Source organism: Asparagus officinalis, chromosome 4 (assembly GCF_001876935.1).
Source record: "Asparagus officinalis chromosome 4, Aspof.V1, whole genome shotgun sequence".
Taxonomy (NCBI): Eukaryota; Viridiplantae; Streptophyta; class Magnoliopsida; order Asparagales; family Asparagaceae; genus Asparagus; species Asparagus officinalis.
Window position 1 is genome coordinate 57,730,252 of NC_033797.1, and position 24,162 is coordinate 57,754,413.

General features: G+C 39.2%; 1 protein-coding gene across 1 annotated transcript; it reads left to right on the top strand.

Moving 5' to 3' along the window:
- LOC109837518 (CDT1-like protein a, chloroplastic) lies at positions 7 to 3,848 on the top strand. The gene is made up of 7 exons (XM_020405798.1): positions 7 to 213; positions 306 to 425; positions 519 to 753; positions 1,492 to 2,190; positions 2,291 to 2,492; positions 2,590 to 2,680; positions 3,678 to 3,848. The coding sequence occupies exons 1-7, from the start codon at positions 50 to 52 to the stop codon at positions 3,733 to 3,735; spliced, it is 1,569 nt and encodes a 522-aa protein (XP_020261387.1). The 5' UTR covers positions 7 to 49; the 3' UTR covers positions 3,736 to 3,848.

Genomic DNA, 24,162 nt, shown 5'->3' on the forward strand with positions numbered 1-24,162 from the left:
GACGCCGGAGAAGCCGATCCATGGCGCCCCTCGAACCCGCAACCGGAGAATGGCCTTATCGATCAAAGAAGTTAAGCAGATCGCTCAAGGACTCCAGAGAAACACCAGACAGTCCTCGGATCAATCGGATCTTGCTGGATCCGATACGGATCTGTTAGCGGCAGAAGTTCGTAAGCCCTTGAGGGCTAAAACCCCCTTCAAACTGCCTGAAAAGTAAGCTTTTTTTAATCAATTCTAAGGGAAGTTTTGTTAATTTTAGGATGTAGGGCTTATGCTGAATTTGTTTAGATTTGTTGGGTCTTTAGGTGTGAGATGTTGGCGGAGTTTTTTAATTCCATGGAGAGCTCGATCCGATTGCTTAGAATGAAGGGATCGTCGCCTACATTTGCTAATATCTCTGCTAGCATTCAGAATTTGACTGAAAGGTACAGACTTTGTTCTAATTGACGAGATTTACGTTTCCTTAGTTGGGGTTTGAAGTTGAAATTTATAATTTGTTATCGGGTTTGATGATGTAGGAGGTTTACACGTGGGCATTTGGCCCAATTGAAGCATATTTTGCCGGAGGCTATTGTAATCAAGAATATGAACTTGCACGATGAGGTTACGAGTTGTGTGAAGCCCGAGCTTCATGTCGCTCTCCAACTTTCCGCATTTGAGGAAACTGCGAAGGAGAAAGGAGAGAGTGGGTACTCAGTCTTGAGAAGAGTGTTTAGAGAAAGGCTTGTGGATTTTTCAAAGAGACACCCAGAGGTAACTTTCCTTGCACCCTTCTCTATAAATCCAAGTTACCATGTATTATTTATGAAATAGTGATGACACAGTTCAGGATCTACCCTAAATGTATGTTCTAGTGTCATGTTGGACTTTAGGCAACTCTGTTGATGTTCAAGCATGAAATTGGCCAATACTGTTGTACTGCTGTGCAGGCATTTAAATTTTTCGCCATCGATACCTATAAGTATGGTTTTATGCTATATGTTGAGCATCTTATTAAAAATTGCGGTTGGGAGTTTGAATGCCATGTAATATTCTAGCCGATTTCACTGTCGATTAAGCACGAAGTTGATCGGTATGATAGTCCTGGGCATTTGAATCTTTCAAAAATCAATCACATATCGTGATATGGTCATCTCTATACGTATAGAATATTTATGGTGGATGTAATTAGGTTTCGAGTGTGCCCATTATCTGGTAGATATGTTATATAGCACCAGTGCTGATCTAGATATTTTCTCTTTGACTTAAGTTATCACCAAATGTGATTTTTTTATTATGGAGATTACTTTTTTATTGCTAGATCCTAACTGCCTACAAATTGTTAATAATATTTTCTCTGATGTTCAATCTTCCTCAATTTTTCTGTTCTCCTTCTTTGCATATCTTGAAATCAGTACCAAGTTCCAGGCACAATACAGGCCTAAAACTTTTACTCTAGAAGCATGTTGACTTATAAATTTGGGTACTAATTCTGCGTCATTTTCTTTCCAGGGATATGACATTCCGGAAGAGCAACTTCCGCATCCATTCAGCCAAACAAAGCAAACCAACATTTCAAATGGATTAAGACACTCAGCCATCCCTCCAATTATTTCCTCATCAGCCAATACTCATTCTCAACATGAACTCGCAGTGCCTTCTCATATTTCTAGATCTTTCCAAAGGAGATTTTCTCAGAAAGTACCCATCTCAGATGCACAAAAAACTTCTCTCACATGCCATGACAGTTCACCTCTTAAAGACAGTTCTCTCGACCCTATTGCTCCATCTCCTATGAAACACATTTCAAGACTGCCCTTAAGAAGGAAATCATTGTTTGGTTGCCCAATTATCTCTCCATCATCCAACGCTCTTACAACTCATGAAGAAGAACCCAAAATAGACGTAATGCCTGAAAGCATTTCTCAGAAAGAAGTAAATGCTTTAGAGGGAACACCAGCCAAACTAATTTGCACTCCATCAAAGCTAATGTCTGCCACTCCAGATATTCAAACTCCAAAGAGACAACGACCTCCAATGGATTGTGATACCACACCACTGAAGAGGTCAACTAGGCGATCGACTCAAACCAAGTTATTATTTAACACACCAAAAAAGAGCGCAACAAAATTGGATGAAGAGACTGAAGCAGAGAGTTCATCAGTGATTGATGACGTTCTCCATTTTCTACCTCAGTCTCTCTTGCAATCGGTATAACTCTTTCGATAATCTTATGTTACATCATAAACATTTATTTATATGCACCATTGGTTATTTAGGTCATGTCGCTGACTCTGATAATTATTTATAGGTAAGGGAAAAGGAGAGAAAAGCATTAGTGGAGAAGGATGCTGGTGTTGCTGAAGCAAGGAAACGGCAAAAGCTAATTGCAGGCTTGCCTACTACTTTTGACATGATACTTCTAATATTTCAGTCAATAAATCGATCTGTTATGACAAAGGAAGAACTTACTCACAAGCTAATTGCAAATAATTGTAAAATTGTTGACAAAGGTAATGAGAAATTGTTAGTTGGGTATCAGTTTGCTTATCCGTTGCAAAGTCAAGTTAATATATGCAGCGGCTAACCCTCGAACTTTTGATCTTATAGGTGAAGTTGACGAACAGCTGAAACTATTGCAAGAACTAATTCCAGATTGGATCTCTAAGAAGATTGCATCAACTGGTGACATCCTATATAGGTAAGCTTTAATGTGTTTTTATTAAGCACTAGTATAGTGCACGTGCTTTGCACGAGAGTCTACCTGTTTTGTTTTAATGTTTTTCAAAAAAAAAATTTGTTGGCTACAAAATAACGAAATGACTTATATAGCAATATAAAATTTGAACAAGTACAATTTTATTTAAATAAACAAATTGTACGATTAAATTTTGTATAATGGACTGTACGATTAATTATTATAGTTTGGATAATTATTATAATTTATTTATAATTTATTAAAATTATTATAATATGTTAAATAATTTCTTCTCTTTTAAATATAATAATATTATACACAATGTAATTATAATACTATTGGTAGCTACATTTTAATTTCATAATTAGTTTATTACACTAGTAGTACATAATTTAGTAATTGTATAGTTATCAAATTATAGTGCGATTTATTAATTTTAAAAAAATACTATTAAAATCATTATCCTATTAATACTATTACATTTACAGTATACTATTATCATACTTTTAAAAGGCTGACAAGATGAAAGGTAACAAGTAGTCCCCCATAAGAGGTGAAACCCAAAGGGTTAAATCATAAGCCTAATAAATTTTTATTATTTTTAAAATTTTTTAAATAACATGTGACGATAAATCAGGGCTAAATTTCAAATTTCTATTAAATAACATAATTAAATAATAAAAAATAGTGTGACCAAAGGTTTTGAAAAAGTGAGGAAATGCATAATTAATAAGAGGTTGTATATAATTAGTGATGATTAATTACAACTAATGACATATTTGAGAATTATCAAACTTAAAAGTGCAAAAATGGAAATAAAAAATTTTGACAAAGAAATCCTCTTTTATATGTAGTATAGATATAGATATAGATAAGAAGCCATTGCTTCGGTGTATGGTACACTGAGTAGGTCTAACACTTGCGTAAAATTATTTTGTATGGTTGAAAAGTGATTACAAATCTAATGCTGAGCGTCACGATGTTTTTTGCTTTTCCTCAGTGTCAACAAACTATCAAGCCCACAAGAGCTTCGACAAAGGCTCGTAGAAGCGGAGTAAGCTAGTTCTTCTTAGATGCAGGGGCCCTTGGCATCATGAAGCGTTTGCTGTTAGCCAAAGCTAATGTTCCCTTGTAGTGGAATCAAGAAAGTTGCTAATTTCCCCTAATTGGATTCGTGTCATTGCGTTTATAAGAAAACTCAGAAAATTTTGTAAGTTAAATACAAGTCACGCTTCTCGTCCAATTGAGAGATGATTGCATTCTAGCTGAATTATGGTTATCAGCTCCTATTGTTTCTTTCATCTTGTGAATGAGATTACAGTCTTCTCTTTCATGACTACTAGTCCGCAAAATTTCTAATTTAAAAAAAAAAATGTGTTTTCGTATATTAAGTTGTAGAATATTTCTTTTAGGAATATTTTGGGAGAGAAAACAATTGTTAAAAAGTTGCCAGAGCTCAGGGTTTGTAGGGGCTCCCTTGATTCTTTTGTCGGGGGATTTGTTGGTGGAGTTCGCTAAAAAAACAATTAGAAGGTACCGAGGCTTGACACTCCTATGACCTTCCGATGCTTAACTCGGTGATTTGAGGAATGTGGAAATCTAATCAAAATGAGAATGTAGTTACACTTAGTTTTTCTTACCATGGTTACCTCTTCTTACGACGACTTGGAAGGGTAGATCGGGGAGAGCGAAAAGTGCTTGTGGCATCATCTGGTCAGCCCAAGATGAGCAATGAGGAAGCTTACTCTATAAACAAATTGTCCACTCGTCTATTTGGCACTGGCCAATATAGTTATGATAGCAGGAGATGCCATGGAAATAATGATCTTGATGATGGTGCTTTAGTCCCTCACGTGAATTAGTTAGGATTTGCTAGCTCACATGAGGAGATTTGATCTTATTTGATTGTTAGGAACAAGGCGTGTCGAGTAGAGCTCGGATCACAGTGTATGGTGTGCTTTAGGACGAGTTGGTGGCGACTGACCTAGAGCAAATTCTCACTTAAATCTCCCTCTAAACTGATCAAATTCCCTTCATGCAACAGTTTCATCTCTAATAAAAAATAATAGTCATGATTGCCAACAGTTACATTTCTTGTTTAGTTCTTCCCTATTACAGTTAGTTCTGATTTTTATTGAAAGTAATAGTTTTAAAAGCTTTCTTCTTGATTTTATGCAGTTCTTAGAGGAACCCATCAGCAAGGTAAGCTCCTTACCTTCTCCCTTTTGTTATTTTGCTAATGAAGTTTGATCTCTTTCTTTAATTTTTATTTATTTTGTTATTTTGCTAATGAACTGTGATCATTAATCAAGTTTAATAAGCACATCACCACCATAACTTTGAACATCCTATATATACTTGATAAACCAACAGTAGAAATCATCCCCCTGTTTATTCAAAATAAATGTGTTATAGATGAATTTTTTTATATAAGAAACTCTCTGTTTCAATTTATGTTCAACAGGCTTGATTATTTTACTTTTTCTTTTTGCATGTGTAGTGCAATCTGAGTCATCTTCGATCACATAATAGTTCATAATTAACTATGATTTTCTTTTTTTTCTTTTTTTGGGAATCGTAAACAAGTAGGAAGGAAGAAAAATAAGTCATTGATTCCGTATGTGAAAACCGTCAATTGCAGAGGGTGACTTGTATAAACTTTTCTTGCAACCATCTATCTAGCCAAGGACAAATTTTCAAACCCAACCTGTTTGTCAAAAAATTCCCAAAAAAAAACCCGTTTCAAACTTAATTTCAAAAACCGACCTAGTTGGACAGAAACTGGGTCGGTTTTTGAAAAAAAAATCTCAAACTTCACGAGAATTGAAGTCCCGTGAAGTTTTGTTATATAAAAAACTTCACGGGAGTTCAACTCCAGTGAAGTTTGGGAAATTTTTTTTTCAAAAACAAACACAGTTTCAGCCAACTGGGTCTGTTTTTAAAATTAAGTTTGAAATAGGTCTGTTTTTAGGAATAAAATTCAAAATAGGTTGGTTATGAAAATTTGTCCATCTAGCCAATTATGTGTCTATATAATGAAATAGATAAATGTCGAGAATCCTGGATTGCGTGTCCTTTGTTGATGATAAGATATTTTAGTTAGTTGGTTAATTATTAGATATGAGATATATGTAGTTAAGATAAGTGGTTATCTAGTTATGCAATAGTATAAGTTGTAATCCTCTGCATAGTTTTGGTATTAAGAAAATTTCTTCTCAGTTCCTTTATAGTATCAGAGAGGGTGAGTGAATTTTGAGGGAAGTCATTTACCCTACCCAAAGCCGCCGCCCCTTCTTCTCCCTAAAGCCTACTGCATCACCATCAAACTACATTTTTTTCTTTGCCAAAATCATGACGAGAGAAACACAGCCAAAAAGAAAGCATTGGATATGTCTTCTCCATTTTTTTCATCCTTCGGATAACCTGGGAGGGGTGATCACCACGTGCATTCTGAATGCAGAAAACTTCGATATGTGGGTGAAGGCGATGACAAACGTGTTGAATAGCAGGTTTCTAATCTGTTTTGGTAATAGGTTATTAATTAGGATTCCTAATCTATTTTGGTAACATGATTATTAATCTGTTTTGGTAACAGGTTATTTGGATTCCTATTTGTTTTGTTTTTTGTTTTAGAATTCCTAGTCTGTTTTAGTTTTAGGTTTTATATATATATATATCAAAAAGAGGAGAGTTATAATTAAAGATTAGAGAGACTTTTGAGCATTGTGAGAGGGAGATATCGTGAACAAGTTGAGAGTTTTGGTTGAGAGTTAGTTTGTGAGTTTTTGTGAGATTGTAACACTTTGTACTTCCTTAATTTAGTGGAAACTCCTCATCCTCTTCCCGTGGACATAGGTAAATTGCCGAACCACGTATATCTCTATGTTTGTGATTGATCTCTAGTATTTCAGTTTTGGATTGTGCTCGTGTATGATTGGTTATTCTTCTCCCGTGCTTACGATTTGTTTGGTGAGCGAGCACGCTTTCGCATAGGTGCGCGACAATTGGTATCAGAGCTTAGATTTCAGATATAGGATTTTGGCATTAGGTGGAGGAAGATTCGTCGTGGAAGCTTGGTTCTTGGAGTTCTAGGCTTCGGTGGAGATAGGATTTGAAGTTACCGTTAGAGATCTCGCTTTCCTCTTGTGGTTAAGAGTTCTATTTGGAATCCAATCTAAGGTTCAGTTGGATAATTTTTTATTTCTTTCAAAGTTTGAATCTTTTTTTACAATTTGGAGTTTGTGAGTATGGGTGAAGAAGTTGGTGAAAGCAGCAAGATGGCAAGTATAGTCCAAGTTGGTTTTCAGAACACCAAAATTAGTGTGGTGAAGTATGACGACAAGATCAACTTTGCTTTGTGGATGAGCGACGTTCAAGATGCGCTCAATGCTCAGAATTTAGAGGAGACCATCATGGTACAAGAGAGACCACTAAAATATGAAGAGGCGATATGAGAAAAGATGAATATGAACGCTTGTGGGGTGATCAGATCTTGTTTGGAATAGGAATTGAAGTATGATGTGATTGGGATGACGTCTGCAATGAAGATGTGAGAAATTCTTAATAATAAGTACATTACGAAGAGTGTTGAGAATCGTTGCACTTGCTACGAAGATTGTTCAGATTTGAGATGTCCCGAGGCACCTTACTAGCGGCTCATGTGAACAACTATACTAAGTTATTGTCGGACTTGGCGAATGTTGATGAGAAGATATCGGATGAGTACAAGGCGATTATTTTATTGGGCTCCTTACCGAATGAGGAGTATTATACCTTCGTGCTCACTTTGTTGAATGTGAGGTTTTCTATCAGCTATAGTAAAGTTACTAATGCTTTGACAAACTATGATTTGAGGAGGAAGGACAAAGAGACTTCCTACGCTAGTACTTCAAGAGAGGCCTTATCGACGAGAGGTAGAAGCCCATATCCAAAAGGTGGTAATAGAAGAAGGTCGAAGTCAAGAGGTCGTCACCAGCTAGGAAAGAACCATTGTGCATTCTGCAAGGAGTAGAGATATTAGAAGAGAGACTATCCAAAGATCAAGGAGAAGAAGAATAGCAAGAAGAAGGGCCCGAAGGCCAATGAGGTAAATAATGCGCAAGGCGATGATTCTGATGATTCAAGCATTTCTCTATTGATTACTCTGGAGGTGAACCACTTGGATGCATCAGATTGAATGCTTGATTCTGACGCTACTTATCATGTGACTCCTAGGCGAGATTGGTTTTTATCATTTGAGAGAATCGATGGGGGTGTTATTGTCATAGGAAATGATCAATCCTATGGTATTTGTGGATAGATACCGTGAGGATTCGGATGCACGATGGGGTAGTCCATGAATTGAAGGAGGTGAGATTTGTTCCTCAGTTAAAGAAGAATCTTATCTCAATTGGAGCTTTGGAGGCGAAGGGATTCAAGGTGACCTTTGAGGATGCTGTAGCAAAGGTTACTAAGGGATCTTTGGTGGTGACGAAGGGAGTTCGTAGTCGGAACTTGTATTATCTGAAGGGGAGAACCATGATTGGCCAGGTTGCTTCAGCTATTTCAGAGGCGGACATTAGCAGAATTTGATATTACAGATTAGGGCACACAGGAGAGAAGTCACTGCAGGCGCTGTGCAAGCATGTGCTACTGAAGGGAGCCAAGAGTGTAAAAGTTGAGTTCTGTAAGCACTATGTTCTTGGCAAGAAGACGAATGTGAAATTCGGGACAACCATTCATAGGACGAGGAACATCCTGGATTATATGCATACAGATGTTTGGGGCCCGACCAAGACTGCATCACTTGGTGGTAGACATTGGTTCGTCACGTTTGTTGATGACTATTCTAGATGTTGTTGGGTGTACACTATGGCGAAGAAGAGTGAAATCCTAGATATATTTATGGAGTGGAAAAAGAGGTTGGAATTGTAGACTGAGAGAAAGATCAAGACATTGCGATACGACAACGGTTGTGAGTACACATCAGACCCCTTTCAGCAGCTATGTCGAGACAAGAGCATAGAGAGACACTTCACAGTTAGTCATACACCATAGCAGAATGGGATGACAGAGATGTTAAATTGGTCTTTGTTGGAGAAGATACGATGTTTGTTGACGCATAGTAGTTTGGAGAAGATCTTTTGGGCTGAGGCACTTTCATATGCGAGCCACCTCATTAACAGAATACCTTTATCTGCGATTAAGGGGAAGACCCCTATGGAGATGTGGTCGGGAGAGCCAGTACACGATTATGACCATCTTAAGGTATTTGGGTGCCCTGTATACTATCATGTGATGACTGATAAGTTGGAACCTCAAGCTAGGAAGGTTATATTTATAGGATTCAAGCGTGGTGTTAAGGGATACAAGATTTGGGATCCATTTGATAGGAAGATTGTGCTGAGTAGAGACGTCATGTTCGATGAGGCTTCTATCTTGAAGCTTTCCAGCTCTCATCAGGTGGAGAGCGACCCGACAGAGGAGATATCGCAGATGGTGGAGATCGATGCAGCTTCACATTGTCCAGATAGTACAGTATCCATTAGAGTGCCGACTGAGGTGATGCCAGGCGAGCACAACGACGAGGAGGAGGATACGGGTACAATTATGAAGGATCAGGGACCGATGGCTCAGGTTCAGGATTTTATTACGGTTCGAAAACAAAAGAGAGACATACGGATGCTAGAATGGTATACTGACACAATAGTTGCATATGCACTTCTGGTGGAGAGTATCGATGAGTTATTGCCTACCACATTCAGAGAGGCCGAGTAGAGTTTGGAGACTGATTCATAGTAGGTGGCTATGCAGGAGGAGATGGACTCTCTTCGCAAGAACGATACATGGAAGCTTGTTGAGCTTCCAAAGGAGCGGAAGACAATTGGTTGCAAATGGGTGTACACGAATAAGGAGGACATTAAGGGCACTCTATTGAGGTTCAAGGCTAGATTGGTTGCAAAGGGCTATGCACAGGAGGAAGGTATTGATTATAATGAGGTTTTCTCTCTGGTGGTAAAACATTCTTCAATTCGGATTTTGCTAGCTTTGGTGGCACAATATGAATTGGAGTTAAATCAGTTGGATATGAAGATGATATTTCTTTATGGTGATCTTGATGAAAAAATATATATGACTCAGCCATTGGGATTCCGAGCTGCAGGGAAGGAAAACATGGTTTGTAGGTTGAAAAAATCGCTATGCGGTTTGAAGCAGTCTCATCAACAGTGGTATATGCGATTCGATGGTTTTATGCTTGATCATTTGTACACTCGGAGCCAAATTGATTCTTGCGTGTATTTTTATAAGTTGAAAGGAGATGCGTACATCTATTTGTTACGCTATGTTGATGACATGTTGATTGCCTCCATTTCTAGATCTTATATAGATGAGTTGAAGGCACCACTTTAAAAGGAGTTTGAGATGAAGGATTTGAGTGATGTTAAGCATATTTTGGGGATGAAGATCGGCAGAGACAAAGAGAAGAGCAGAATTTGTTTGACACATATGACTTATTTGAAGAAGGTTTTACAACGATTTTATATTAGTATGGATACCAAGTCAGTTAGTATACCTTTAGGAGCCCATTTGAAGCTTTCAGCTGACCTCTCACCGAAGACAGTTGAAGATCGAGAGTTGATGTTGAAGACTCCATATGCAAGCCCGGTTGGGAGCTTGATGTACGCGATGGTATGTACGAGGTTAAATTTGTCACAAGCGGTGAACATGGTTTCAAGATACATGCATGCTCTAGGAGTGGGTCATTGGGACGCCGTGAGATGGATTTTGAGGTACATTCAAGGTACGCTCAATGTTGGTTTGGTTTATGAGCGGGACACTACAGATGGGCAGTTATGCATTGGTTATATTAATTCGGATTATGCCGGAGATTTGGATAAGCACCGGTCTACTACGGGGTATGTGTTCACTTTGACTCGTGCATCGGTGTGTTGGAGATACACCTTACAGTCTATGGTGGCTTTGTTTACGATGGAGGCAGAGTATATGACGATATATAGGCTTTGAAGTAGGCTATTTGGCTTCAAGAACTTTTGGAAGAACTTGGTATATCACAGCGGTCCGTCACTATTTATTATGATAGCATGAGTGCTATCTATTTGGCGAAGAATCAAATTTTTTATGCAAGGACGAAGCACATTGACGTATGTATCACTTCATTCAGGATGTTCTTGAAGATAGTGATGTGGAGATCATTAAGGTCCACACGAAGGATAATCCGGCGGATATGCTCACTAAGGTGGTTCTGAACAACAAGTTTGATCATTGTCGAAACTTGTTGCACATTCGTGATTGTTGAGACCATTGACGACCATTTGGATGAACTACGGGCGACTTGATCACTTGGGAGAGGGGGTATATAGGCAACCACATTGGTGCAGCCAAATTTGGTGAGACGATGCATTGGTGCTCATGTTTGTATCGGCTCAGTTTTGAGAATATTTCATCGAGGTGAAGAATTGTTGGATAGCAGGTTCCTAATCTGTTTTGGTAACAGGTTATTAGGATTCCTAATTTATTTTGGTAATATGATTCTTAATCTGTTTTGGTAACAGGTTATTAGGATTCCTAATTTGTTTTGTTTTTAGTTTTAGAATTTCTAGTCTGTTTTGGTTTTTAGGTTTTCTATATATATGGAACACCTTAGAAGAGATTAGGATCATATCAAAAAGAGAAGAGTTGTAATCAGAGATTAGAGAGACTTTGAGCATTATGAGAGGGAGATATTATGAGCAAGTTGAGAGTTTTGGTTGAGGGTTAGTTTGTGAGTTTTTGTAAAATTGTAACCCTATTTTGATTTAGTGGAATCTCCCCATCCTCTCCCCGTGGATGTAGGTAAATTGCCGAACCACGTATATCTCTGTGTTTATGATTGGCCTGACGTATTTTAGTTTTGGATTGTGCTCGTGTGTGATTGGTTATTCTTCTCCCGTGCTTACGACTTGTTTGGTGAGCGAGCACGCTTCCGCATAGGCGCACGACAAAACGCACTTAGAGCGGAGAACAAATTAGGTTTTATCAATGACACACTAGAGAAGCCGGCACCGGATACACCGGAGGCGAGTAGTTGGTCCTCTTGCAACTCGAAGTTGATTTCTTGGATTTTCAAATCTATCGAGAAATCCATTCAGCCGGGTATAGACTACGAGGAGACAACTAAAGCAATTTGGGAAGATCTACGTGATCGTTTTTCAATTGGGAATGCACCACGAATTCATGAGTTGAAAGGCCAAATTGTCTCGACTAGGCAAAATGGGATGACGGTAATGGCATACTACACGTGATTGAAGAGCATGTAGGATGAACTCTGTAGCTATTCTAAGGTGCTGAGTTGCACTTGTGGAGCAGCGCACGACTTCCTTCGTGAGCGCGAAGAAGAGAAACTACATCTATCTCATGGGACTCGATGAAGCCATTTTCGGTACGGTGCGATCTCAAATATTCAACATGGAACCTTTGCATCCTGTCAATAAAGCTTATGCTATGATCAGTAAAGAAGAAAAGCATCGATCGATTGTGTGAGGACAAGAGGAGCACCCCGAGGTGATGGTGATGGCGGTTAACACAGCGACTAAGGGAAGAGGAGCTGGACAATCTTGGACAAAACAATAAAATGGTGTGGAGAAAAAATGTTCATATTGTCACAAGTTGGGGCATGACATCACGGATTGCTTCGAGCTCCAAGGCTACCCGGCTTGGTACAAGGGCAGAAGAGGACGGGAGCACATTGACAAGTTCAACGGGCGAGGTCAGGCCTATGCCGCGACAGGAGGAGGACTAGCCAAAGAAAGTAGCAGTGCTGACATTCAAGTTTTGTCAATAGAGCAGTTTCAGAAACTACTAAACATGTTGGATCGCTCTGGTGATAACACCGATAAGCTTTCTGGTAAGGATTCTAAGCCACCTACTTGGATACTTGACAGTGGGGCTTCGAATCACATGACTGGTAAGAAGGAGTTTTTGATTGATCTCAAAAGTACGATTTCGATGCCCATTTATTTGCCTAATGGGGCTAGAACGATGGCGATGATGGTTGGTCGTGTTGTTTTGAGTCCTGGAATGGTGTTGACTGATGTTCTATATGTGCGGTACTTAACTTGCAATTTGATATCAATTTCTCAGTTGATGTCTGTGTTAAATTGTCAAATAACGTTTACTAATGAGCTTTGCATAATACAGGACCGTACCTCGAGGATGCTGATTGGAGCGGGTGAGCTTTCGGGGGGGTTATTGGCTTAAGGCTATACAGACACATTCAACAATGAAAGTGAAGTGAGATGACTCACACTTAGTTTGACATCGACGACTAGGACATCAGAATAGTCGACATCTATCTTTTATCTCGGATATTGGTTATTTCGATTCTATGAATAAGCTTGTATGTGATGTTTGCTATAGGGCAAAACAAACACGTTCTCCTTTTCCTTTAAGTAATGCCACTACTTGTTTTGAATTAGTTCATTGTGATTTATGAGGAACATATTCGAAACTTGCTTCTTGTGGTGCATATTATTTTCTTACTTTGGTTGATGATTATAGTCGAGGAGTTTGGGTGTATTTGATGAGGGAAAAGGGTGAAGCTAAAAAGTTTCTTATGCTATTTTGTAAATTCGTCAAGACACAATTTGATAAATATGTGAAGCATATTCGAAGTGATAATGGTCTTGAATTTGAGGAGACTATGCGAGCTTTTTATGAGGAAAATGGAATAGTGCATGAAACTAGTTATACAGATACACCTCAACAAAATGGGAGAGTTGAACGGAAATATAGGAATATTCTTGAAGTGGCTAGAGCACTTCGTTTTCAAGCTTCTTTGCCTATTAAGTTTTGGGGAGAATGTATTTTAACCGCAATTTATCTTATTAACAGTACTCCACTGTTAAACTTGATAAGATGTCGCCTTCTGGAATGATATTATCTCTACAAAGGAAGATTTTTTCATCACATTATTTGGTCTCTTGGCTCTGGGAATAATATCAGATTTTGGGAGGATAAATGGATTGGTGATAACTGTCTAGCTAGTTTATATTCATCCTTACATACTCTTTCTTACACTTCTAATTCAACTATTAGAAGTCAGGGTTTCCTTCAGGCTAATTCATGGCATTGGCGCACATTGTTAAGAAGAAGCTTATCCCCTATCTCTCAAGCAGACAAGATAACTTTCAGGCAATTGATAGACACACAGTGTATCCAATCTACCTAATCAACCAAAATGGTCTCTATCATCAAATGGAGTTTTTTCCGTTAAGTCTTTTTACAAGTTTCTAAACTCCAAAGGGATAATATCTTCTTCTTACAAATTAACTTGGAATTCAATTCTTCCTAGCAAGGTGCAGATATTTACTTGGTTATTATCCCTTAATAGGCTACATACTAAGGAAAACCTTATGACTAAGGGATGGCAAGGAGACTCTATATGTTCTTTTTGTAACTTGCAATTGGAATCAAGAGATCATCTTTTCTATTCATGCCCCTTATCTGAAAAAGTTTGGAGACACTTTAAAAACATTATCCTCCATTCCAATGGCCTTCAATTCTTGATGAACTTTTACAGACTTTGGAGAGACTGCAAAATAATAAAGGATACATGTGGCGCACTAATTTCTCTTCAGTAAGCTGGAGTTTGTGGATTGCAAGAAACAAGTATCTTTTTGAACATGTTAATTTCTCCCATCATTCTATCATAAACTTTGCTGTGGATTGCAAGAAACAAGTATCTTTTTGAACATGTTAATTTCTCCCATCATTCTATCATAAACTTTGCAATTTCTGGATTATATGATTGGACAATTTGAACATGTTAATTTCTCCCATCATTCTATCATAAACTTTGCAATTTCTGGATTATATGATTGGACAAGCTCTAAAACTGGAACGAAAGCAAATAAGGTCTCGGCAATGCTTGAAGCAAATCCTATTCCAAGGAGCAGCGAATGATGAGATATTCTACAAGTTGGTTATGTTTGCTTCTATTTATATTTTATATTCAGTTCTAAACTTGACTTCTGGATGTAAGCTTTGTTTTTTTACTGTTAGTCTATAGAAAATCTAATTTCTGCTAATTATACGTATAGTTGGCTTTGGTTCTTCCCTATATCTGTGTCAACGATGAGTGACGGCAAGGCCCACTCCTCATCTTCACAGATCTTTGGAAGAAGAAGGTTATACTTCACTAGTTAGAAGAAATTCTATTTTCTGTCTACTAATATTAGGATACAGTTCGTATCCGTGTTTTATTTGTAACTAAACAACTTTGTACTCTTTTTGGTTTTTAATGAACATGGATCATCCCTTGTTTTTCTATCAAAAAAAAAAAAAAAAAGAGCGTATACTAGCATTCTTTCAGATTGTATCCACAATGTTAGATATCCAGTGAAATACTCGCATACTAACCTCCTTATAGACAATCCTTATTGTCTTGTTCTCCTCACATAACCTTACATTGGAAATTTTAGATGATGTGTGCATGCAACACTCATGTATTGCATGTGATAAAAATTTAAGTTTACAGGATTAGATGATGCAAACTGGAGCCGTCATAATGTACATCCATTACATTGCATGAACTACAATTCAAGTGATAAGATCAACCTAATGATTTTTATATCATAGGTCAAAGGGCCAACGTAGATGATAGTGTCCCTGCCTGATTAGAATCATGTCAACCAATCGAAGGTAAATACTCACGTTTTGAACAATGACACTTCAGTTTATAGCCATAAATAGAGGAAGGGCAGAAGAGGTGAATATTAAAGAATCTTGGAAGAGTGATGATATAGTTAATCCAATATTCATCTGTCATTTTTAGTATGTCTCTCTAATTTTTCATGGCGAAACCTGGACAAACCTTCTACCCAGGCGTTTGTTATTTTGCTAATAAACTTTGATCATCAATCAAATTTAATAAGCACATCACCACCATAACTTTGAACATCCTATACTTGATAAACCAACAGTAGAAATCATCCCCCTGTTTATTCAAAATAAATGTGCTATAAGAAACTCTCTCGTTTCAATTTATGTTCAACAGTTTTATGCTTGATTTTTTTTCTTTTTTCTTTTTGCATATGTGTTGCAATCTGAGTCATCTTCGATCACATAAGAACTAAATCTCATGATTCTTTAATCGACATCTTGATCTTTAAATTTGATAGTGCATAATTATTTTAAAGTGGTGGGTTAACTGCAATTTTTGTTTACATATATGTTTAATATTTATTTGAATGGAGGCTCATGGGCAAATTTGTTCCCTGATGTCAAACAAATATTTCTTCTTGATCTTCTCTGCACTTGATTGTCATGCCGATATGATGAGATTTGTTTTGTATTAGATGGGAGTCATGCTATAGATACCCAAGAACCCAAATTGAGTGGTCAATTAATTTCAAGAATACATGAGTTTATGTTTTCAATATATGTAAAATCCTAAATAATCAGTTCACTTTCAGAAAATATCACTACTTGGTCATAGACTACATTTAGTTAACTTTCAGAAAATATCACTACTTGGTCATATATATTTAGTTCACTTTCAGAAAATATCACTACTTGGTCATAGACTATATTTTCTCTCACTAGTAGAAAAACGAGCAGCATAGACGGAAATTTCCATTTAGGTTGCTCCAAATCCCGTCTAGGTTGGTTCACCTAGACAGAATTCCGTCTAGTTAGTTCCGTTTATTTTGAATCCGTCTAGATTGGTTCAAACTAGACGGAATTCCGTCTAGAGTGATCAACCTAGACGGTAGTCAACCTAGACGAAACTATGAAATCCGTCCAGGTTGCCAACCTAGACGGATTTCCATTGAGGACGAATATCTGTCTAGTTTTCCAACCTAGACGTGTTTCCGTCTACGTTGATTATGACAACCTAGACGGAACTCCGTCTAGTTTGACTCATCCTAGACGGAATTCCGTCTAGGTTGATATTTTTTCAGTAAAAAAATTATTTATAATTTATATTTTCATGTACAATTACATTAATACATGAATACATTCAATAAATACTGTACATATGAATACATCCAACCATCCAAATATAATCAAAATTCATAACAATTCCATTCAAAACCAAATATAATCAAATCCAACACAATGCACAAATCCAACCATCCAATCCAAAATATACATCAATCAATTCCATCTAATATATACATCCAACAGCATATATACTAACAATGTACATGAATAAGATAGGATGCACGACATGAATAAATGTAGTGTTATAATAAATAAAACTGTTTATTGAATTAAACATAAAAAAACCTCATCTATCATCGTCGTCGGCAGTATCTCTATCCCAGTTACGAGAACGGGTGCTGCTCTCTCCAATATCTCCACTCTGAATGTTCAATTGAATAATCATTATGTGGTGTTTGATAACATATTAAATAAAAATTGAATAATCATTATGTGGTGTTTGATAACATATTAAATAAAAATGAATTTATAAATATAAGAAAAAATAAGGAACATATTAAATAAAAATGAATTTATAAATATAAGAAAAAATAAGGTACCTGAGCGCTGCTCTGTCTAGCGCCGGAATTATCGCCAATCGAACTTATGATTTGTATGATAACACCATATGCGCTATAAGGAATCACACCGTCTAAATATTGTATAACATACCCCATGAGGTCATCCATGGAGTTCGCCGTCAGCGCAACTCTAGTCATCTCATTAGTCACCTGAATATGCAGCTCCGGGTCAATCTTGTTAATCAAATACGCAGAGATACGTACGACAAATGTCATAGCATGAAAACTACTTGGGCTGCTCTCATTGATGTAGATGGTGTGGAGGATGCTGTGGATGATCTCATGCTTATGCCGGGTGAAGCTCCAACACCATGCAGATGATGTCTTCCTCTCCTATTATTAGGGAGAAATAAATATTAAATTTTGATCTCGAATTCAACAATGTTAAACAAATATAAATAGGAACATAGTATTCAATTTGATTCGATTTTTTTACCATCCATACCTATTATGACCCATCAGGTTCTATGTGAGAGTGATGTTCTCCTCTGCAGAAAGCATGTGAGGGTTCGGCTCGGTTTGTTCCTCCTCCTGCGAAATGTACCCAGATGTACCCTCTTTGGATGCAGCCTCAAATCCCTCCTAAAACACAAATATATAGTTAATTCAAGGTAATGACCATATTATTTGTGTTCTCGTTTCCTTGTAATATTAACAACGAAATAGAGTTACCAATACTACTCAAGATTGTAGGCGTCAAAAAATGCTGAGAGATATCCAAACACAGCTCAAAAGGAAGTCATCCAAAAAAGTCAAAAGAACACAAGTATAGACTGTCTCGCCGTGCGAGACAGCCTTTACTGTCTCGCCGTGCGAGACGGAATTTACTATCTCGCACGTGAGACAGCTTTCAGATGGTTAAAACTGCCTTTGTAACTGCCCTACACGTGGCCACTAACTGTTCAAGAACGTGGGAAACGTCGTGGGCGAGAATCACGCGGATAACTACCAAAATAACGAAGTTTGAAACGTGGGAAGGCAGTTAAAACGAAAACTGCCTGACGGTTACTGTTTCCGAGACAGCGTTTACTGTCTCGCGGGCCGAGACAGCAAACACTGTCTCGCCCGCCGAGACAGCAAAACACTGTCTCGACAGCCGAGACAGCAAATGCTGTCTCGCGAGCCTGTTTTCCGCCAACTGTTCATAGGGGCTATAAATACCCCCCGAAGGCCATTTTGAAGGGGGCGGATCAGAGAGCATCCACGGGCTGATCATTTGGAGCACTTCAGAGCAGACAGAGCAGAGTTCTTGAGCTTCCGGCCATTCCTTGATATTCGAGCTTTGACTTGATTTCAAGAAGAACGACTATCTTACTTTGATAAGATATCGTTTCAAATTCTCACTTCGATAAACGAAGTCAGAATCATAAACCCCTCACGATTCAATCAGAATCTGTGATTTGGTGGTCCACGGGCTAACGCACCCCCGGCACAGGCAAAGATCCCACGCGCAGTGATCCAAACAACGATCCTGCGTTTGTTTCCCAAGAGTTGTAATTTTCATTTTGTTGTGTAAAAGAAGTCTTATAAAAAGGCTATCTCTTTTTTGAATTTATTGTAATCGACTGAAGATATAATGAATTCCATGACAAAACCAACTTTTGACGCAAACAAGCTGGCGACCACAGTGGGAGCCAACAGTCTCGCTGCCGAGACCGTCGTGTCGCAACCAATCATCAAGATCCCGGTTGAATCAACGGTCGAGTACGAGTTCGACCAAGCGAAGTTTGAGGAGTATTTGTCATCCTCATCCTCAAAGTCTTCCTCGCCTCACAAATGCAGGAAGATTTTATCTTCTAAGAAGGTTTGCAAGTTTTCGACTCCGTCGAACGCTACAGATGAAGACTCTCGCTTGATTGTTATCTCACAATTGAGGAAGACCTACATGCCAAAAAAGGCACAAAATGAAGTCTCTCTCCGGATTGTTGCTAAGGATTTTACTCGCAACACCTCTGCTCACAATGACTCTTATCTAGTTAAAGAGTCATCGAATCAAAGCCCACCGGTACTGACGAAGAGGGCTCGTCAGAGACAGCGTCAGCGCCGTGCTCGCCAAATAGCTAAGGCATTTGAACAAACCGACGGAGTTCGTTATTATGCGGACTTAGAGTCGAGGAAACAACAAGTGGTTTGTTCAACGCAACGACAAACTACTCACGTTTCTGCACAATTCATGACGGAGGAATGGACACTCGTCAAAAGGGCTCGTTCGACCCTCAAAGAACGTATACAAAAACATCGTGCAAATGCTGCTCATGTCCGAACTCTCCTACAACAAAGACGAGAAAGGAGGAAGGAAACGGTGACCAAAGAATCACCGAAACTCCGCCAAGTTTGGATTCTAAAGTCTGGACTTATGCCAAATCAGCATTCGGAGCCCGTTAAGACCCCATACCCGCAAATGGGTGGTTTTAGACGTGCGACTCCCAACATAACCTTGGATCGCTCAAAGACAAAAATAAATTGTCCTGAGAATGCCAACAAGGTTTTACAATCCCAGAAGAAGACACATTCACCAAATGATACCGTCATACCTGGGAGATCATGCCAACAGACGATACGATTTTTTGGCAATCATACCGATGAATCGTATTATCAAGTTGGGGTTGTGAATAATTTTCGAAAGAGAGTTATTCGAGAAATAAACTCTCATTGTTCCTGTGCGCGACTCATTAGAGCAATGCTATCAGAATGTGACTGTTTCAAACGAGAAGCCATCCCACGAAGAGTCTCTGTATTGTCGAAGCCTAAACCGAGACATTTCCGCAAAAGAAAATCAGCTGCCCAAAATGATGAATTCCCTGAAGTCACCATCAACGTAGCTGATAAAAGAAAGTCTAAGCGGCATTCAAGTGACTCAAATCCCGACTTTTCCCCAGAAAGAAAAGTCAATTCAAGAATCGCCCGACGGAAGTCTCGACTCCGACCAGGTCTCGACAGCCGAGACAACAAATGCTGTCTCGCGAGCCTGTTTTCCGCCAACTGTTCATAGGGGCTATAAATACCCCCCGAAGGCCATTTTGAAGGGGGCGGATCAGAGAGCATCCACGGGCTGATCATTTGGAGCACTTCAGAGCAGACAACTGTCTCGCGGGCCGAGACAGCAAACACTGTCTCGCCCGCCGAGACAGCAAATACTGTCTCGACAGCCGAGACAGCAAATGCTGTCTCGCGAGCCTATTTTTCGCCAACTGTTCTTGGAGGTTATAAATACCCCCCCCGAAGGCCATTTTTCACAGGGGCTGATCATTTGGAGCACTTCAGAGCAGACAGAGCAGAGTTCTTGAGCTTCCGGCCATTCCTTGATATTCGAGCTTTGACTTGATTTCAAGAAGAACGACTATCTTACCTTGATAAGATATCGTTTCAAGTTCTCACTTCGATAAACGAAGTCAGAATCATAAACCCCTCACGATTCAATCAGAATCTGTGATTTGGTGGTCCACGGGCTAACGCACCCCCGGCACAGGCAAAGATCCCACGCAAGCAGCGATCCAAACAACGATCCTGCGTTTGTTTCTCAAGAGTTTCTTTGAATTTATTGTAATCGACCGAAGATATAATGAATTCCACAGCAAAACTAACTTTTGACGAAAACAAGCTGGCGACCACAGTGGGAGCCAACGGTCTCGCTGCCGAGACCGTCGTGTCGCAGCCGATCAAGATTCCAGTTGAATCCATGGTTGAATACGAGTTCAACCAAACCAAATTTGAGGAATATCTCTCATCATCCTCTTTAAGATCTTCATTGTCTCGTAAATACAAGAGGATCTCACAATTGAGGAAGACCTACATGCCAAAAAAGGCACAAAATGAAGTCTCTCTCCGGATTGTTGCTAAGGATTTTACTCGCAACACCTCTGCTCACAATGACTCTTATCTAGTTAAAGAGTCATCGAATCAAAGCCCACCGGTACTGACGAAGAGGGCTCGTCAGAGACAACGTCAGCGCCGTGCTCGCCAAATAGCTAAGGCATTTGAACAAACCGACGGAGTTCGTTATTATGCGGACTTAGAGTCGAGGAAACAACAAGTGGTTTGTTCAACGCAACGACAAACTACTCACGTTTCTGCACAATTCACGATGGAGGAATGGACACTCGTCAAAAAGGCTCGTTCGACCCTCAAAGAACGTATACAAAAACGTCGTGCAAACGCTTCTCATGCCCGTGCTCTCTCACAACAGAGACGAGAAAGGATAAAGGAAACGGTGGCCAAAGAACCACCGAAAATCTGCCAAGTTTGGATTCCAAAGTCTGAAGTTGTAAAAAGTCAGCATTCGGAGCCCGTTAAGACTCCATACTCGCAAGGGGGTGGTTCTAAACGTGTGACTCCCGATATAACCTCGGATCACTCAAAGACAATAATAAATCGTCCTGAGAATGCCAACAAGGTTTTACACTCCCAGAAGAAGACGCATTCACTAAATGATATCGTCATACCTGGGAGGGCATGCCAACAGACAATACGATTTTTTGGCAATCATACCGATGAATTGTATTATCAAGTTGGGATTGTGAATAATTTTCGAAAGAGAATTATTCGAGGAATAAAATCTCATTGTTCTTGTGCGCGACTCGTTAAAGCAGCATTATCAGAATGTGACTACTCCAAACGAGAAGCCATCTCACGAAGAATCTCGTAATTCCAGAGACTTTCTATTGAAATGTCGAAGACTAAGCCAAGACATTTTCGCAAGAGAAAATCAGCTGCCAAAGATGATGAATTCCCTGAAGTCACCATCAACGTGGCTGATAAAAGAAAGTTTAAGCAGCATTCAAGTGACTCAAATCCCGACTTTTCCCCGAGAGGAAAAGTCAATCCAAGAATTGCTCAAAGGATGTCTCGACTCCAATTAGAAGCCATCAGACGCAGAGATTACAAAAGAATGCAAGAAGGAATGTCCTCGGAGGATGAATTCTCGGACACTTGTTCTGCAATCGCTTCTGATGATACAATGTCTAGCACGGGACAAACCAGAGAAGTACTCACGATCACCTCTGATCAATTTGCTCAAATGCTTCAAGAAGCTCTAGCCAAGCAACGTGAAGAAATTAGAGCTGAGATGAAGACAGAAATGGAGTTAGCTATCCAACGAATGAGAGAATTGCTAACTCAACGGCCTCAACCTCCTGAGTCCAGTCAGCGAGCTGAATCCAGCCGCCACACTCAGAATGTGGCAGATGATAGTGATCCAGAAGTGGATGAAGTCATTATGGCTGATACACCTCCCAATAGCAATAAAGCTGGGGGTGGTTTAACGGATTTTCCCAATAACGAGATTGGGGGTGGTTCAATAGCACCTCTCACAGGGGATGGTCTAACTCATTCTCCTCAACGTCTTTCGAATGAAGATATAGACGATGACGAGAAAATGAAAGAGCTTGAAAACAAAATCAACGCTTTGATGACGGCTCAAGAAGTGAAAAAGATGGGTATTCCATGTCCCTATCCAAGAGAATGGAATTCAATACCGTACCCGGCAAAATTCAACATGATTGACTTCACACCGTTTGACGGGAAGAGCTCGCCTATTCAACACTTGATTTATTTCAAGTCTCATTTGGGTATGATCTCTGGAAATGAGGCTTTAATGGTCCGGTCATTCGTTGGCACCCTTCGCGGGTCGGCCTTCGATTGGTATCGACGTCTTAAGCCAGGGAGCATTAATTGCTGGGATGACATGGAAAGTTTGTTCCTCAGCAATTTCTTCGATGATGACGCCGAAGTGTCAATCGGAACCCTTTTGGATGAGAAGCAAAAAGATGGAGAGTCAGTTGACAATTTTGTCAAACGTTTCCGTAACAAAGCAATGAATTGCAGAGATCCTATTACAGAGGAGTTCATCCTGCAAACATGCAACAATAACCTCTCCATCGATGTCCTGGAAGCTCTGGGGGTCGTGCCATCCACAACTTGGAAGGAGTTAAAATCTCGGGGTGAACAAGCTGAGCACTTTCTTAAAAGAAAGAAAGCTGAGAGAGGCCAACCAATGACATCTGCAATCGTTGAGAATGCGACTCTCGATCCGAGGTTTCAAAAGGAGTATTCTTTCGAAGATGATGAAGCTCCAGCCATATTGGAATACCTCCTCACTAATGACAAAATCGAGCTACCACCTATTAAAGATCAGGAGGGTGCTAAGAGGATTACAGATCCAAATTACTGTGCGTACCACAGAAGGGTTCTTCATCCCACCGAGATTTGCTTTGGACTCAAAAACAAGATCCAAGCCCTAATTGACTCCGGCGTCATAACGACGAAAGAAGTCGAGTAAAGACGACCATATAACTCCAGTGGGTGCACGAGTATAAACTGTTTCCCCACACTCCAAAGAGCATATGAGTATAAACTGCTTCTCGATTATCCAACTGAATACAATGTTAAACCCGGTTTCGCAAAGGAAACTGGGGGTGGATGATTTATATAACGGGAAGTTCCTGGAGAATCTTATATTCTTAAGGATAACCCGAACATGCGACTGAGGATAACATACTCTTCGTTATACCCAGTTTTGTAAAGAAAGCTGGGGGTTGATAATTCATGTAACGGGAAGTTCCCGGAAGAATGTTAAATGTAATATTCTTAGGGATAACCCCGATCATTATGAACAAAGTGATAAACACTAAACTCCTACTATGACTTCCGAATACTCTTTTGCTGAGATGAGATTCGATCACCTCTTTTAGGATCGTCTCAAATTGCCATCTTGGTCAAACCTTCAAACAGTTAGGACCAAAGCCAAAATCTCCTCTCGATTCCTTCCATGAACGAGAGGTCCACAAATTAAACGATCAAACCTTTAAACAGTTAGGATCGTCTCAAAACTCTTACTTGGTCAAACCTTACTACAGTTAGGACCAAAACCAAAATCCCCTCTCGATTCCTTCCATGAACGAGAAGTCCACAAATTGAATGATCAAACCTTTAAACAGTTAGGAT

Coding starts and splice junctions, on each gene's coding strand:
- LOC109837518 (XM_020405798.1), top strand. CDS start 50: ATGGCCTTATCGATCAAAGAAGTTAAGCAGATCGCTCAAGGACTCCAG. Junction 2,191..2,290: donor CTCAGTCTCTCTTGCAATCG/GTATAACTCTTT, acceptor AATTATTTATAG/GTAAGGGAAAAGGAGAGAAA. Junction 2,493..2,589: donor TTGTAAAATTGTTGACAAAG/GTAATGAGAAAT, acceptor TTGATCTTATAG/GTGAAGTTGACGAACAGCTG.